At 38.2% G+C, this 15,499-nt stretch overlaps 3 protein-coding genes across 3 annotated transcripts; all 3 read right to left on the reverse strand.

The window, feature by feature from the left end:
- Positions 1-5,172: 5,172 nt before the first annotated feature.
- Positions 5,173-6,572, reverse strand: LOC111788427. Its single transcript, XM_023668763.1, has 2 exons — positions 5,773-6,572; positions 5,173-5,266 (listed from the first exon to the last, which is right to left on the reverse strand). The coding sequence occupies exons 1-2, from the start codon at positions 6,570-6,572 to the stop codon at positions 5,173-5,175; spliced, it is 894 nt and encodes a 297-aa protein (XP_023524531.1).
- Positions 6,573-8,188: 1,616 nt separating this feature from the next.
- Positions 8,189-10,473, reverse strand: LOC111788428 (ATP-dependent RNA helicase glh-2-like). The gene is made up of 2 exons (XM_023668764.1): positions 10,320-10,473; positions 8,189-8,742 (listed from the first exon to the last, which is right to left on the reverse strand). The coding sequence occupies exons 1-2, from the start codon at positions 10,471-10,473 to the stop codon at positions 8,189-8,191; spliced, it is 708 nt and encodes a 235-aa protein (XP_023524532.1).
- A 2,043-nt stretch (positions 10,474-12,516) lies between these two features.
- LOC111789384 (ethylene-responsive transcription factor ERF022-like) lies at positions 12,517-13,036 on the reverse strand. The gene has a single exon (XM_023670142.1). It carries the CDS (start codon positions 13,034-13,036, stop codon positions 12,566-12,568), a length of 471 nt encoding a protein of 156 aa, XP_023525910.1. The 3' UTR covers positions 12,517-12,565.
- Positions 13,037-15,499: the final 2,463 nt, after the last annotated feature.

Genomic DNA, 15,499 nt, shown 5'->3' on the forward strand with positions numbered 1-15,499 from the left:
GATCTACATCTCATTAGAAGGCGTATCGTTGATTGAAGCTCTAAACACCCCATGACACAAAATGGATTATATTCTTGCTTGCAACTCTTCAAAAGAAGAGAGGAAACTTGGTTGATGCTCCAATGAATTCAATTCATAGATGCAGATCTTAGACCTGACTTGGTTGTGAGATTTTAATTATTCATGTAACATGTAAGGTAGATAAATATGATTTTTTAAAATAATTTAAAAAAATAACTGGACTATTCAATCTAACTCAACCCAAAAGTAGAAGGTTGAGTTGAGTTGGGTTGTGGGCTCTGTTCGAGTTGTTCGAGTCACTAATCCAACCGACCCAAAATTTTTAACAATCTAGCTCAACCCGTGTTGTGCATCCCTCACCAAGTCTAAGTCAAATCATTTTAAATTTTTGTATTGACCAAATGTTGTATAAAAGTCGTGTGAAGACTATTTGCCGAAAAGTCTCCTTTGAATTTGGAGTCCAGTAGACAACTTCATATTCAACATAAAATAATCCCCTAATTATAAACGTGCATTTTTACATGACATGCCCTTTTTTCAATAAAATTGGTAAATGGAAAGTCAAAGGTTTGACCATTTCTATACTCTGACTTCTACTTTGGTCTCACTGGGACCTCAAATGAAGACCTCCTACACAAGTCAAACCTTTTTTTTTTTTTTTCAAGTTCTTTTATAAAAAAAGATAAAAATGTCATGATGCTTTTCTCACAGAAGAACGATACAAGATTACAACTTTTGGAGAACGAGCTGTTTATCAATCTCACAAAGCAACATAACAATTGCTCAGTACTTCCACAAAGTTAAGTTGATCTGTTGGGAGATTATTAAACTAGATCTAAAGTCCGTCATTGGAGTAGCTTGAATGAAATGGATCATCATCCCTGGATTGCAATCAAAATATAGAAGTTTCATTACTCTTGTGCAAGGATGACCCACTCAACCATCACTTGTGGAGTTCGAAAATTTGCTAGCTTGTCAAGAAGTCATGACTAAGCAAATGGGAGGCATCACGCTAAAAAGTGAAGAAGAAGCACTCTAAACAAGTAAAATTTGGAACAATAATAAGTCGCATGGATACAAAAATGGTGACAAAGGAAGAAGTCACCGAGGAACTACACAGCTTAGGAGAACTTAGAAGAACGACAACAAAAATTCTCAAGGGAAGCGATTTGAAGACATTTGCTACAATTGCAAGAAAGAAGAGTCACATGTTAAAAGATTGTTGGTCTAAGAAAAAGTCTGTCAAAGGCAATGCAGTAACCTCTGAAAAGAAGATAGAGGATGAGTGGAATGTAGAGGTACTATGTGCTTTAGAGAAAGACGAGCTAGCACGCATGACGATGATAGGAGGGTATACTGATCATGAGAATGACTGGATCGTTGATTAAGAATACTCAAACACATGATTGGAGATCATAATGGTGCAACGGAAATGTGGTGGTCTTCAAAGAAGAAAGCGTAACCAAACTTGAACAACATTAAAAAAAATCTATCATAGAAGACTAGGAGCAAATTACACATATTTGGTCGAATGTTGATGTTTTGAAGATCCAAGTGACATTGATGTTGGTGAGTAAGAAGTGGCTCAACCAAACGAACCCGATGAAAAGGAAACAACACATCAACAACATAAATTGTAAAAAAGAATTCAAAAGACAAATCCTAAGTATGTCATTGTAGTAATTATAAAAGATGGAGTTAAAAAAGCTAGAGACGTATGAAGAAGCATCACAAAACTCAACTTGGCAGAAGGCGATTGAGGATGAAATTGAAGATCTCAAACTCATCTCTTGCAAGTGGGTTTACAAAATAAAGCATTCCTAGGCTGAATCAATTGAGAAATATAAGGGTCGACTTGTAGTTGGAAGGTTCTCTCAACATTATAGATTAGATTATGATGAAATGTTTAATCTAGTAGTGAAAATCACTACCGTACGTGTCTTGCTAGCACTTGAGGCAATTAAAAATTGGAAATTATGGTAGATGGATGTGAAGAATGATTTCTTATATAGAGAGTTTGACCGGGAGATCTACTGAACCAACCAAGAAGATTTGATAATAAAGCTCAAAGGATCTTGAGATACATCAAAGGTACAACTGAGTACAATTTTTTGTACAAAAGAAGCGTGCAAGTTAGTTGGATGCTGTGATGTTAACTATGTAGGAGACAACGATACTCGAAGATCAACCATTGGTCTGTGTTCAAGTTCGGTTCGGGACAATTTCTTGGTGCAGCAAAACATAACCAGCAGTATTATTATCAACCACCGGAAAGGAGTACAAAGCAATAACTAAAACAACTCAAGAAAGTACACGGTTGAAACTCTTTGTTGGTGACAGCAGAGAAATTTGGTAGAATTGTTTGAGAGAAGAGAACTTTGTATAACTATGAAGGAATGCTTAATTGATTTTCTACCTCTTCCACCAATGCCAACATACATATACATACAGGTAATTTGGGACATTTCCCAATACTATTCCTTATCCAAGAGTCATGTACCTAATTAATTATGAACTAATGAACCTACATGTATCTATTCATACATGTACTTATACATGTATCTATTCATACATGTACTTATACATGTATCTGTACATGTACAAGTGACCCTTCAACACCCTCCCTCCAACTGATTCTACATAAATCAGTTTAGGACTTCACTTCATCTTCTTGAGCTACATCTTGGATTCTGCACATCCCCATCTTTCTTCTAAGTTTCTCGAACAATGGTTGTTTCAAGGACTTTGTGAATAGGTCTACGATTTGTTCATCACTTCGGAAAAAATTGAGTTCAATAGTGCCTTCTTTACACAAATCACGTAGAAAATGAAATCGAACATCGATGTGCTTACTCCTTCTGTGCAACATAGGATTTTTAGACAACTTAATAGTCGACATATTATCACAGTATATAACTGTCATACCTGGTTTCTTCTGATTAAGAATTTCAAGCATCTTTCTTAACCAAATTGCTTGACACGACCATGTTGCTGCTGCCACAAACTCTGCTTCTATAGTTGAGAGTGTTACAATAGGTTGCTTGTTTGAAGACCAGCAAATAGCTCCTCAACTCATCATGAAAATGCTTCCTGAAGTACTTTTATGATCATCTATATCACATGCATAGTCGTTATCTGTATAGCCAACCATCTTCAAATCATCTCATTTCTGGTAGAATACCCCCAAATCAAAATTTCCTCTAACATAACGAAGTATCTTTCTTGCTGCATTGAGATGTTTTTCCGTTGGATGCTTCATATAGTGACTTATCATACTAACCGCATACATGATGTTTGGTCTTGTTGAAGTTAAGTACCTATTATCAATCTCTCGCACTTCAATATTCTTGTGTAACTTCAAACCCAATTCTGATGGAGTTCCAAATGTGCGCTCATCCATTTTAAATTTTTCAAGCAACTCTTGAGCATATTTCTTCTGACAGATAAAGTTACAGTTTGAGTAACTTCTACCCCAAGAAAATATATCATCAAACCAAGATGTCATTTCAAATTTCTTCATCATGCTCTTCTTAAAAAGTTCAAACATTTCTTCATTATTGACGATAAATATTAAATCATCAAAATATAAGCAAATAATGAGAATGTTACCTCCCTTTTCGGTTTTCACATACAACGTATGTTCATGGGCATTTAGTGAATCCCATCTTTTCAAAATGAGAATCAATGCGATTGTACCATGCTCTCGGAGCTTGCTTCAGACTGTACAAAGCTTTCTTCAACCTGTACACTTTTTCCTCTTTATCTTTTTGAACAAAACCTTCTGGTTGCTCCACATATACCTTTTCTTGAAACTCTCCATGTAAGAAAATTGATTTCACATTAAGTTGATAAATAGGTCATGATTTCTGTGCTGCAATAGAAATTATAAGCCTTATAGTATCTTGATGTGCTACTGGCGCAAATACCTCTTTATAATCAACTCCATACTTCTACTTGTATCCTTTTGCAACTAGTCATGCCTTGTACTTATCCACCTCACCATGTTCATTCAACTTGGTTTTGAAAACTCATTTTATTCAAATTGTTTTCTGCCTACAAATCTTATTCTCCTCTATGGATTTGATTTCACTGTCCATGGCTTCTCTCCATTTCTTCTCCTTTATAGCTTCTTCATAGAAAGTTGGATCACTATCCATAAAGGAGGCAAAGAATGCAAAATAAGCACTATCACGTGAGTCATAGTCCATCTCATAATCAATCATCCAAGTTGGTCTCGTTCTTGTTCTTGGATTTCTTTGACTGTGATCGTGATCTTCTTCTTCTACTGGATCGTCTTGTTGAGCTTGTGATGAACTCTCTCCAGGCTCATAGTGAGGCTGAATAGTGGCTTTTTCTTCTCCAAGATCTAGAGGAATCTGCTGATTCACAGTGATCTTTTCTTCCCATGTCCAAGTCTTCTTTTTTTTGTCAAAGATTACATTGTGGCGTACCACCACCTTCTTTGTCAAAGGATCATAGAGCTTGTACGCCTTAGAAGTCTCGCTTACTCTAAGGAACACACATTTCAAACTCTTGTCCTCAAGTTTCTTCCTTTTCTCGTCAGGAACGTGTGCATATGCTATGCACCCAAATATTCTAAAGTGGTCTACTGCAGGTTTCCTTCCGCTCCATGCTTCTTGTGGAGTCATATCTCTAATAGAGAAAGTAGGGCTTAGGTTGAGAATGTGAACAGACCATACAATAGCTTCTGGCCAGAATTCTTTTGGAATTTCCCCTTTATTTAGTAAATTTCGAACCATGTTGAGAATGATCCTGTTCTTCCTTTCGGTCACACCATTTTGTTGTGGTGTATATGCTGTTGTCAACTGCCTCCTTATGCCTTTCTCTTCACAAAACTTAATAAACTCGTTCGAGCAGAACTTTCCACCTTTGTCAGTTCTTAAAGCTTTGACTCTTCTTCCTGTTTCCGTCTTCATAGTAGCACAAAATTTCTTGAAGCAATCAAAAGCTTCTAATTTTTTGAAGCGCAAGAAATAAGTCCATATTTTTCTACTAAAATCATCAATAAGGGTCATGAAATATTTATTGTTACCATTTGATGCTGGAGAGACTAGACCACATATGTTTTAATGCACCAACTCCAAAATTGCTTAAGCTCTTCTCGATTTTCCAGATAGAAAAGATTTTCTTTTATGCTTTGCTACCACAGCTCTCACAAATCTCTGTTGGAGGAGTGATGTCTGGCAACCCAATCACCATTTCTTTGAAGACAACATCTTTAACCCTTTAAAAGTGTAGATGACAATACCTAAAATGCCAAAGCCAATTTGGTATCTTCTTGTCGAAAATAAATTGTTCTGATACTAATTTGTAGAAAAATAAAGCCGCTCCGATACCAACTTGAGAGAAAAAGCGCTTGCTCTGAATCTAACTCGTTTAGATAACTCTCATGAAACTTTAAAGGGGGTGTCGAAAGGGGAGAGACAAGGAGACAAATAAGTTTTCAAAAGGTTTTTTTTGTATTACACACCAACTCAAACAAGTTTGCTGTGCTGCTCTCTATGGTTATTTCTTGTTCTCACTTGTTCTTTTATCTCTGACATTTAGTAAAGCCCTTTCTATAGTTTTTATAGAGGCTAAGTTTAGCCCCATCACTTTTCTCTCGGACTTTTTGACGGAATATAAAACCAAAATAAATTCATAATTATTTTTTTTCTCTCTCCTACATTGAAGTTTATTTCTCGAACAAAACTCCCCCATAAACTTAAATGTTCTATTCGATGGTTCCACCTGTGCCGTTTTCGTTTTCTCGAGCTCAGTCGTGGTCTCTTCAACTTTCTCTTCTTGTTCTCGATCGGTAAACTAAGGTTGTCCTTCTCTGGTGAGACTTCATTTGAATTTTCTCGAGAACAGCCCATCTGAGGCACCGACTCTTTATTTCTCCCGTTCTCAGCCACGCTGGACTCAGATGTCATAGCTTCGTTCACTTTACTCAATTCCCTTCGCAAGTCCACAACGACATTTTCCACTTTCATTTTTGCTTCCTCCATTTCAGCTTTATCACAAGTGATTATCTCAATTGTGCGTCGTAAACTCACTGCCTCCTGTTGGACTCGATTCAGATTCACATCAACTAAATCTCTCTGTTGAGTTAACATCTCTACATCTTTCTCCTTCAATTTCGAATCTGAGTGGGCCGCCAAATCTTCAAAAACCTTACCAGATTCATCCAATAACCTCTTAACAAATTTCTTCTCTTTCAACAGATTCCGATTCATAATTTCACTCTCCATCCTTTTAGTTGACAACTTCTTGCATTTCACCTTCAAGTCCTCTGTCTCTTCCAAAGCTCTTTTCTCATTCTTCTCCATTTCAATCATTTTCTTTCTCAAATCTCCTATTTCCTCGAACAATCCATCAGAATTAGCCTTAATTCCATCCCTCTCATAACAAACCTTCGTCCATTTCTCCCTTTCTTCCTCAACTTTCAACACAAGCCCATTATTCTCATCTTTTAATCTCCCAATCTTCCCATTCTTCAATCTCTCACTCTCAATTAACCTACAAATCCTATCTCCCACTTCATCCATTTGACTTTATTTCTTATCGTCGACATTCTTCTTCAAGTGGATCTCCAAACCCTCTTTAGCCTGAACCAGAGCTCCAAACTCCTTTCTCTTCTCGTGTGTTTCCTTAAAAAATGCTCGTTCAGCGATTTCAACATCTGCAACTAAGACTTCTCCACAGATTTATCCACGATAGTTATGAGTTGTTGCTCTGAATCTCTGTTCTTCTCCTCATGATCTGGCAGTTTCATTGGCTCGTTCGCTGGTCGCATGGGTTTCTTCTTCGTCATTGTTTTGGGATTTTCAAGGGAATTTGAAGGGATTGCAGCTTGCATTTGAACCATCTATTTCTCATGTTCAATCTACATTTCTGCCATCCTTTCTCTCCATTCCATTCTCTTTCTTCTTTCTTCCTCAAATTCTCTTTCCCGCCATTGGAGCTCTCTCTCTTCGAGCTCAGGCTCTCTGTTATTCGATTGTTCATCCTTCTTCGATTTTATCATCTCCGATATCGCGATTTCGCCAAATCCGCTGCGTATCACTTCATTTCTAACAACTTCCACTACCTCACAACTATCGCCATTGTCTTCGCATCGCCGTCTCCTTTTGTGTTTGTCTCTTCGTTTTGGGCCATCAAGAGGATGCCTCCATCTGTTATGTCATCCAAGGCTAGGTTGATGGATTCTTCCACCTTCTCTTTGGTTCGACAATCTCTCGCATAGTGACCCATTCTGCCGCAATTGTAACATCTGTCGGAGTTACAATTATTTGCATAGTGGNTCCGATTCATAATTTCACTCTCCATCCTTTTAGTTGACAACTTCTTGCATTTCACCTTCAAGTCCTCTGTCTCTTCCAAAGCTCTTTTCTCATTCTTCTCCATTTCAATCATTTTCTTTCTCAAATCTCCTATTTCCTCGAACAATCCATCAGAATTAGCCTTAATTCCATCCCTCTCATAACAAACCTTCGTCCATTTCTCCCTTTCTTCCTCAACTTTCAACACAAGCCCATTATTCTCATCTTTTAATCTCCCAATCTTCCCATTCTTCAATCTCTCACTCTCAATTAACCTACAAATCCTATCTCCCACTTCATCCATTTGACTTTATTTCTTATCGTCGACATTCTTCTTCAAGTGGATCTCCAAACCCTCTTTAGCCTGAACCAGAGCTCCAAACTCCTTTCTCTTCTCGTGTGTTTCCTTAAAAAATGCTCGTTCAGCGATTTCAACATCTGCAACTAAGACTTCTCCACAGATTTATCCACGATAGTTATGAGTTGTTGCTCTGAATCTCTGTTCTTCTCCTCATGATCTGGCAGTTTCATTGGCTCGTTCGCTGGTCGCATGGGTTTCTTCTTCGTCATTGTTTTGGGATTTTCAAGGGAATTTGAAGGGATTGCAGCTTGCATTTGAACCATCTATTTCTCATGTTCAATCTACATTTCTGCCATCCTTTCTCTCCATTCCATTCTCTTTCTTCTTTCTTCCTCAAATTCTCTTTCCCGCCATTGGAGCTCTCTCTCTTCGAGCTCAGGCTCTCTGTTATTCGATTGTTCATCCTTCTTCGATTTTATCATCTCCGATATCGCGATTTCGCCAAATCCGCTGCGTATCACTTCATTTCTAACAACTTCCACTACCTCACAACTATCGCCATTGTCTTCGCATCGCCGTCTCCTTTTGTGTTTGTCTCTTCGTTTTGGGCCATCAAGAGGATGCCTCCATCTGTTATGTCATCCAAGGCTAGGTTGATGGATTCTTCCACCTTCTCTTTGGTTCGACAATCTCTCGCATAGTGACCCATTCTGCCGCAATTGTAACATCTGTCGGAGTTACAATTATTTGCATAGTGGTCATATTTCTGACATTTATAGCACTGGACGTTGAAATTGTATCCTTGACCGCACTCTTGATTGCGTCCTCTTCCACGCCAATTTGCTTGGCTCGACAGTCTCTTCTCATGGTAGCTTTCTTCGTGACTATTGCCTCGAGCAGCTCGACCATTCCCGCGGCTTCCACTATCTCTACCTCGAAAATTCTGTGAGTAGAGTATTTTTCCATCCTTTATTGATGCCTTCGTCTGAAGCGCTTGATCGAACGGCTCCTCCTCCTTTTTCTTGCGTTGCTCGTGTGCCTCGAGAGAACCGGCAAGCTCATCGACTGTGAACTTCGCTAGGTCCTTCGACTCTTCTATGGCACACACGACATTCTCGAAGTTGTCTGTTAACGACCTCAAGATTTTCTCCACAACCTGCGTCTCGGGTAACATTTCTCCATTTCAATTTAGCTGATTCGCCACGGTCTGTACACGTGTAATATAGTCAGATACATTTTCTGACTCCTTCATCTTCATGCTCTTCAACTTGCTACGTAGAGTCTGGAGACGCACTTGTTTGGCTCGGTCGGTTCCTTTGAACATCTTTTCTAGAGTGTCCCATGCTTCTTTTGAAGTAGTTGCCCTTGCAATCTTCTCAAAGCCCGACTTGTCAACAGCCCGGAACAACATGTATAATGCTGCTTTATCCTTTGACCGTAATTCCTTTAGCGCCTTGTTTTACGCCACCGTATAACCCATGGTATCAATCGGTTCTTCGAAACCGTCTTCGACCACCTCCCATGCGTCTTGCAAATCAAGAAGAGCTTTCATTTGGATGCTCCAATTCTCGTAGTTCGTCTTCGTCAATCGTGGTAGCGACATTTGTCCCATCATGTTCGCCCTCAGCTCTGATACCAATTTGTAGAAAATAAATTGCTCGGATACCAATTTGTAGAAAAATAAAGCTACTCCGATACCAATTTGAGAGAAAAAAACGCTCGCTCTGAATTTAACTCGTTTAGATAACTCTCACGGAACTTTAAAGGGAGTGTCGAAAGGGGAGAGACAAGGAGAAAAAGAAGTTCTCCGAAGGTTTTTTGTATTACACACTAACTCAGACAAGTTTGCTGTGCAGCTCTCTGTTGTTCTTTCTTGTTCTCGCTTGTTGTTTTCTCTCTCTCCTTATAGTTTTTCCTAGCTAAGTTTAGCCATACCGGCCTCTTCGTAGTTTTTCCTAGCTAAGTTTAGCCATAACGGCCGCTCTTCTTGTAGTTTTTCCTAGCTAAGTTTAGCCATAACTGCCCCCATCACTCTTCTCTCTCCATAAGCCATTTCTCTCTTAAATTGAGTAATGACTTTTTCACGGAATTTAAAACCAAAACAAATTCATAATTACTTCTTTTCTCTCTCCATCAAACTTCTGGCAACGATATTTCACTTCAATGAATATAAGCGATGGGTGATCATCTGTATCTTAGCAATCGATCCTCTTCTGGAGTCACAAATCTCACATTTTTTTGAAATGTGATCACATACCCCTTTTCTTGCAATTGACCGATACTAAGCAAGTTGACCTTCAGATCAGAAATGTAAAATACATTAGAAATTGACTCTACTTCTAGTCTTGATATCTACTGTTCCTTTCTGATCACTTGGACTTTTGCATTGTTGCCAAGACAAACAGGAGTACAAAAATTTTCATCTAGAGTTGAGAAGAATTCCTTACAACCTATCATATGGTTGCTGCATCCAGAGTCTACGACCCACACTCCTTGATCTGCAACCTTCATTGCATGGAATGACATTAACAATGTTTCTTCTTATCTTTACTCCGCAAAGTTGGCTTGATCTCTTTTCTCCTTTTTGAGCCTGGTATAACATTCATTCTTGCAATGTCCAGGGCGTCCACATCTGTAGCATTCCACCTTAGACTTGTCAAAATGTCTCTTACCTTTGTTGTCATAATCGTCTCTGACTAGATCTGCTGACCTGCCAACATATCCATTTTTTTCTCGACCGCCTCTTCCATGACCTCTGCCCCTTCTTTGCCCTCTACCTCTGGAGCTTGAAGCTTCACCTGGTGTGGATACCTTTAAGGCTTTCATCTCCTCTATTGCACTTGTGCGATTAAGCTTCTGCTCATGCACTAGCAAGGAGCTTTTCATCTATTTGCATCTCTTCGACATTGTTTGCTTCTTCAATAGAACATATAATATAAGCGAACTTTGGAGTTAGAGATCGCAAAATCTTTTCTACAACTACAACATCCGTGATTGAATCACCATGTATCCTCATTTTACTTGCAAGACTCATACCCTTGCCAATATAATCATTCACCGTTCCTCCCTTTTGCATTTGAAAATTTTCAAAGTCTCTTCTAACTGCTTGAAATTGAGCATGCTTTACTCTCGTTGAGCCTTGATACTTCCTCCTCATTGAATCCCCAATTTCCTTGGATGTCTTCTTTTGAAGCATCGTTTCCAATATAGTCCGATCAATGGACTGGAATAAGTAATTCTTGACCTTCAGGTCCTTCAACTTCGATGCTGCCAACCGTTGCTGTTGAATAGCTAAGAGTACCTCGCCTTCATTTGGCTCTACACGTCTCCATCATATCAAAGAACTCCTTTGATCTGAGGAAATTTTCCATCAACATCGCCCAATGATCATAGTGACCATCTAATCTCGGAATGGCGGGCCGAACATAGTTATCAACTTGTCTTTCTGCTATCATTCTTGCTACTGCAAGATCGCTCTGATACCCGTTGTTGGTGACGAGAAATTTAGTAGAATTTTTTGGGACAAGAGAACTTTGTATAACTACGAAGGAATACTTAATTGATTTTCTACCTCTTCCACCAATGCCAACATACATATATATAGGTAATTTGGGACATTCCCCAATACCATTCATTTTATCATGTACCTAATTAATTACGAACTAATGAACCTACATGTATCTATTCATATATGCATTTACAAGTGACCATTTAACACATGTATCTATTCATACATGTATATACAAGTGATCCTTCAACACTTTTAATAAAAAATTTGCACCAGAATGTTGATTACCCGACGCCATTTCATTACGACAACCAATCTACGACTTGTTTAGTAGAAAATTTGAAGTTTTATGCTAGAACAAACCAAATGGAGGTGCACTACTAATTTATTATAGAAAAAGTTTTAAAAAAGAAAGATGACCAAATGGCATATTTGTCTTAAAAAAAAAAAAAAAAAAAAAAAAAAANAAATACTAAATACCCGCAAATGTGAGGGTTTTTATTGTGAACTCAAATGAAGATTCTACTTTAAATTTTGAGTTTAGTTTTAGTTTAATTTCTATATTACAAGATTTTACACTTCTACTCCAAACAACACTCATTTTCGTCATATATGTAGATTTTGTATTAATTAACTCAATTCTTTTAAACTCATTGATAATTAATTTAGTTTTCACTATTTATTCCTTCCTATTAAAGTTAATTAAAAAATTCTACATTATAATTATTTTAAATTAATCAATTGAAAATTAACACCCATCAAAAGTGAGCATAAAGTTTAAAATTAAAACTAAACTCCAAATAATTTGGAGTAGAAATACAAACATAAATCAAATATACACGTGGCTCCAAATTTAGGTATTTTCCCCTAAAATAATAATAATAATACTAATAATAATAATAATAATAATAATAATAATAATAATAATAATAATAAATAATTGGGTTTAGTACTATATTGTACGGCAATCAGGTTTGAGTTTAATAATTTTTGGAATCCAACTTTCCATATTTATTTTTATTTAAAAAAAAAAAAAAAAAAATTGAGCGAAGGAAGGAAGCTTCCGTTGTCTCAAAAGTGGTGTGATTTTGTCCCAATTTCAAGATTGGGCGGCTGGCTGATACCCTAATGTTCCTCAAAATTATAATACACGTTAAACCATAATTTAATTAAGTTTAATTCGAGTTCGAAGAAGTAATTAATAATTATAATAATAACTGTTAGACGAACATGACTCTCCATAATGGTATGATATTTTGCTTTGAGCGTAAGCTCTCATGACTTCATTTTGGGCTTCCCAAAAGGGGTCGTTACAATGGAGAGAGTATTCTTTGTTTATAACCCTATGATCATTCCCTAAATTAGCAGACGTGGGACTTTCATCATCCAACAATGACGACTTAATTACATTCAAGAATCCCAAATGGAACGATGGGTCGTGATGTTATCCTCCCCCTCATCAAACCCCGGCTCTTCCTCCAAACAAACTGCCTCCGCCTCCGCCGCCATCTGCATCCACATTGTCCTCGGCGAATCCAACGGCGACTCATTTATCGCCTGTATCTCACTCTCCGACAGCCCCACTCTAACTGGCGCTGCCCCGACCGGGTTCCTCATACGCAATGCAGCCATCTGCGCCGCACTCTGAATGTCCTCTGCCCTCGAACTCTCAGGCCGGGGGAAGGTCTCGGCCAGCTCGGGGAAGTTGAGCTGGGCGTTACGCCCACGGAGGTGGAGTGCGGCGACGTCGTATGCGGCAGCGGCCATCGCCGGGAAGTCGTAACTGCCGAGCCAGATTCGGGTTTTTTTGCCGGGTTGGCGGATTTCCGAGACCCATTTCCCCCATTTGCGCTTACGAACGCCTCTATAAGTGGGTTCCATGGGAATTAAATAAAATTTAAAAAAAGGGTTAAAAGTGAGTATTTTTTTTTTCTGAGAGTGTGGGGATTTTGAGGTGTTTAAATAGAGTGAAAGGGACAAATTTGTGGATCATGAGAGTGCGGTTTCGAGGTAGCTGCTAGAATGAAGTTGAAACATGCTGTCATTTGGAACACACGCACGTTTTGTCTTGTCTTTTTTTCCGTTGCATGGGTCAAAATATGACACGGGTTTTACTGTCTCTTTTCTAATTTTTATTTTTCTATAAGGTTAAGGTTGGGTGTCTTACTCGAGTAGCTACACGAATTCTACTCATATTTAACTTTTAGTACTCTAAACTCGATTGTAATTCTAATTTATTTCAATCTTTTTCTTCTTCTTTATCTTCCTCATATTTAACTATAAATTATTTCAAAGGGTTTTAAATTAATAAAATTAATAAAAAAAAATGTAGATATGAAAAGAACGTATTTGATATTCTTGTTATAGCAACGATAAAATTTGTTTGAGAGGGGAAGAACGTGATTTGTAAAACTAGAGAAAATCTACATGTTCGTGTGGTGCTTGTCACATAGACTCCAAACGTAAGTTAGCTAGGAGAAATTTAGTGTCGTAAGGATTTTAAAAATTAGGAGGAGTTCATCTTCTTCGGTTTAAAGAAGAGTATTTATATGACATTCTTGATGTTTTTATTGATTTCTTTTCAAATTAGTTCAAACGATGACAAGAATTAAGCTGAAGCAGGATCGTATGAGTGGCTCCCTTTTCTCTTTTGTTTGGTGGCTCCGTTCAATTTGTGCATTGATCTTTTTATTCCGGTGTTGGGATTTTTTTTTGTCTCATTTAGTATTTAACTTTCCTTATATTATTTCAAGTGTTCGTGTATCAATGACATAATAAACCGTCTTTGATGATAAAAATATGGCAAGAGGTTGACCTCGTCTTTTAGATTTATCCATGGTTTGTTTATTCCTTATCCCGAAAATCCTATTGCATCTTTCTTGGATTGGAAAAGGGTGACACACAGACGATTTGTTCGATCTATTTCTTTATCTCCCCATGAATCATATGTTTGCAACAACAGGGAGAGAATTTTCCCAATTCCATCGACTAAGCGTATTGTTGTAGAGACTAAGGAGATGAATTAAGACATTTGAATTTTGTTGTTATGCACGAGCTTTGTAGGTTTCATTTTCAACGTGTTTATTTCGGTCCATGAATAGGAATATAAATATAAATATAAATATAAACATTTTTGGGTTTCAAATAAATGGTTTTTTTTTTTTTTTCGTTATCCATTTAGTCAAATAAAGAATGGGGAGTGAGTGAAACAGCTGGAGCAAGCTAACTAGAAAAACATTTGAATTTTTGTGCGTCTAATATTGGAATGGTACACACAAGAAGCGTCAAAAAGGCATTGTTAATAGTCAACGCACCGCCAGGGTGATCCGCCCATAAACCCTACGCTTTCCGCGTCCACCGGTTCTTCTGCCTCACCGTCGTACGCCGCCCTCAACTCCGACTATATTAAAATTAAATTTAATAAAATCCAAGCTTGTTCGACCACACACGCTGTCTTGCCTCTAGTTGGGATCAAGTTTTTTCATTACATTGTCACATCTCATCTTGTCATCTTAGTTCTCAACCAACATGACTCATATGTCTTGATGTCATCTCAAGTGATGCGGGGTGTCGTCGGCCATCATAACTCACTTGATCATGCCATCGAGAATAAGCCAACATGTCGCTCATAATATTCGGGTTCTATTGAGACATTGGTCCTCCCGTGCCCATGTCATGTTATTTACGGATAATGTACCAGATAACGGGTGTCAAATTCAACCTCGAACATGCAAGCAGGGGCGCAATATAGGCACTCTCGTGCCACCCGATACTGTTCTTAAAAGACCCATTTCAAAGGAAGTCGCATGAGACACTCGTATCAAAATGCTCGCTTAGGCCATAGGGCCTAAGAGAGGTTGAGAGCTGACACCATGCCTCCTCCCATAGACATTTTAAGGCATTCTCAAAGTGGCGGGTTTTGACATGATTTTGGTGAACGACCATACGATGTTGTGGAGCTTCCGTCTGGTGTCCGGTTGACACCAAATTTTCCGAGCTTTCATATTTCATATGGACGGACTTGACTCCAGAACCGCATGTCTAATTCCCTTAAGAACCTCAACTTTCAAGGTTAAGGCCTAGGCCATACTCGACCCTTCAACAGTCCTATCTGTGACGCTCATGTCTACTCATTATCCTTACTTATGCTAGTTTCCTCTTCAATGCACACATTATATGGTGTGTTGGATGATGCACCACCCATCTCAGTCAATCGTGACATTCTTCTATATTGGTCTTCGTGTGGCCGGATTGATGCTTCTTGAGGGTCGCCACTTTTCTTGATGCAACGTGAGGGTCACAACCTAGTACTCTCTTCATAGTATGGTTTTGACATTCTCCCCC

Source organism: Cucurbita pepo, chromosome LG02 (genome assembly GCF_002806865.2).
Source record: "Cucurbita pepo subsp. pepo cultivar mu-cu-16 chromosome LG02, ASM280686v2, whole genome shotgun sequence".
Lineage (NCBI taxonomy): Eukaryota > Viridiplantae > Streptophyta > Magnoliopsida > Cucurbitales > Cucurbitaceae > Cucurbita > Cucurbita pepo.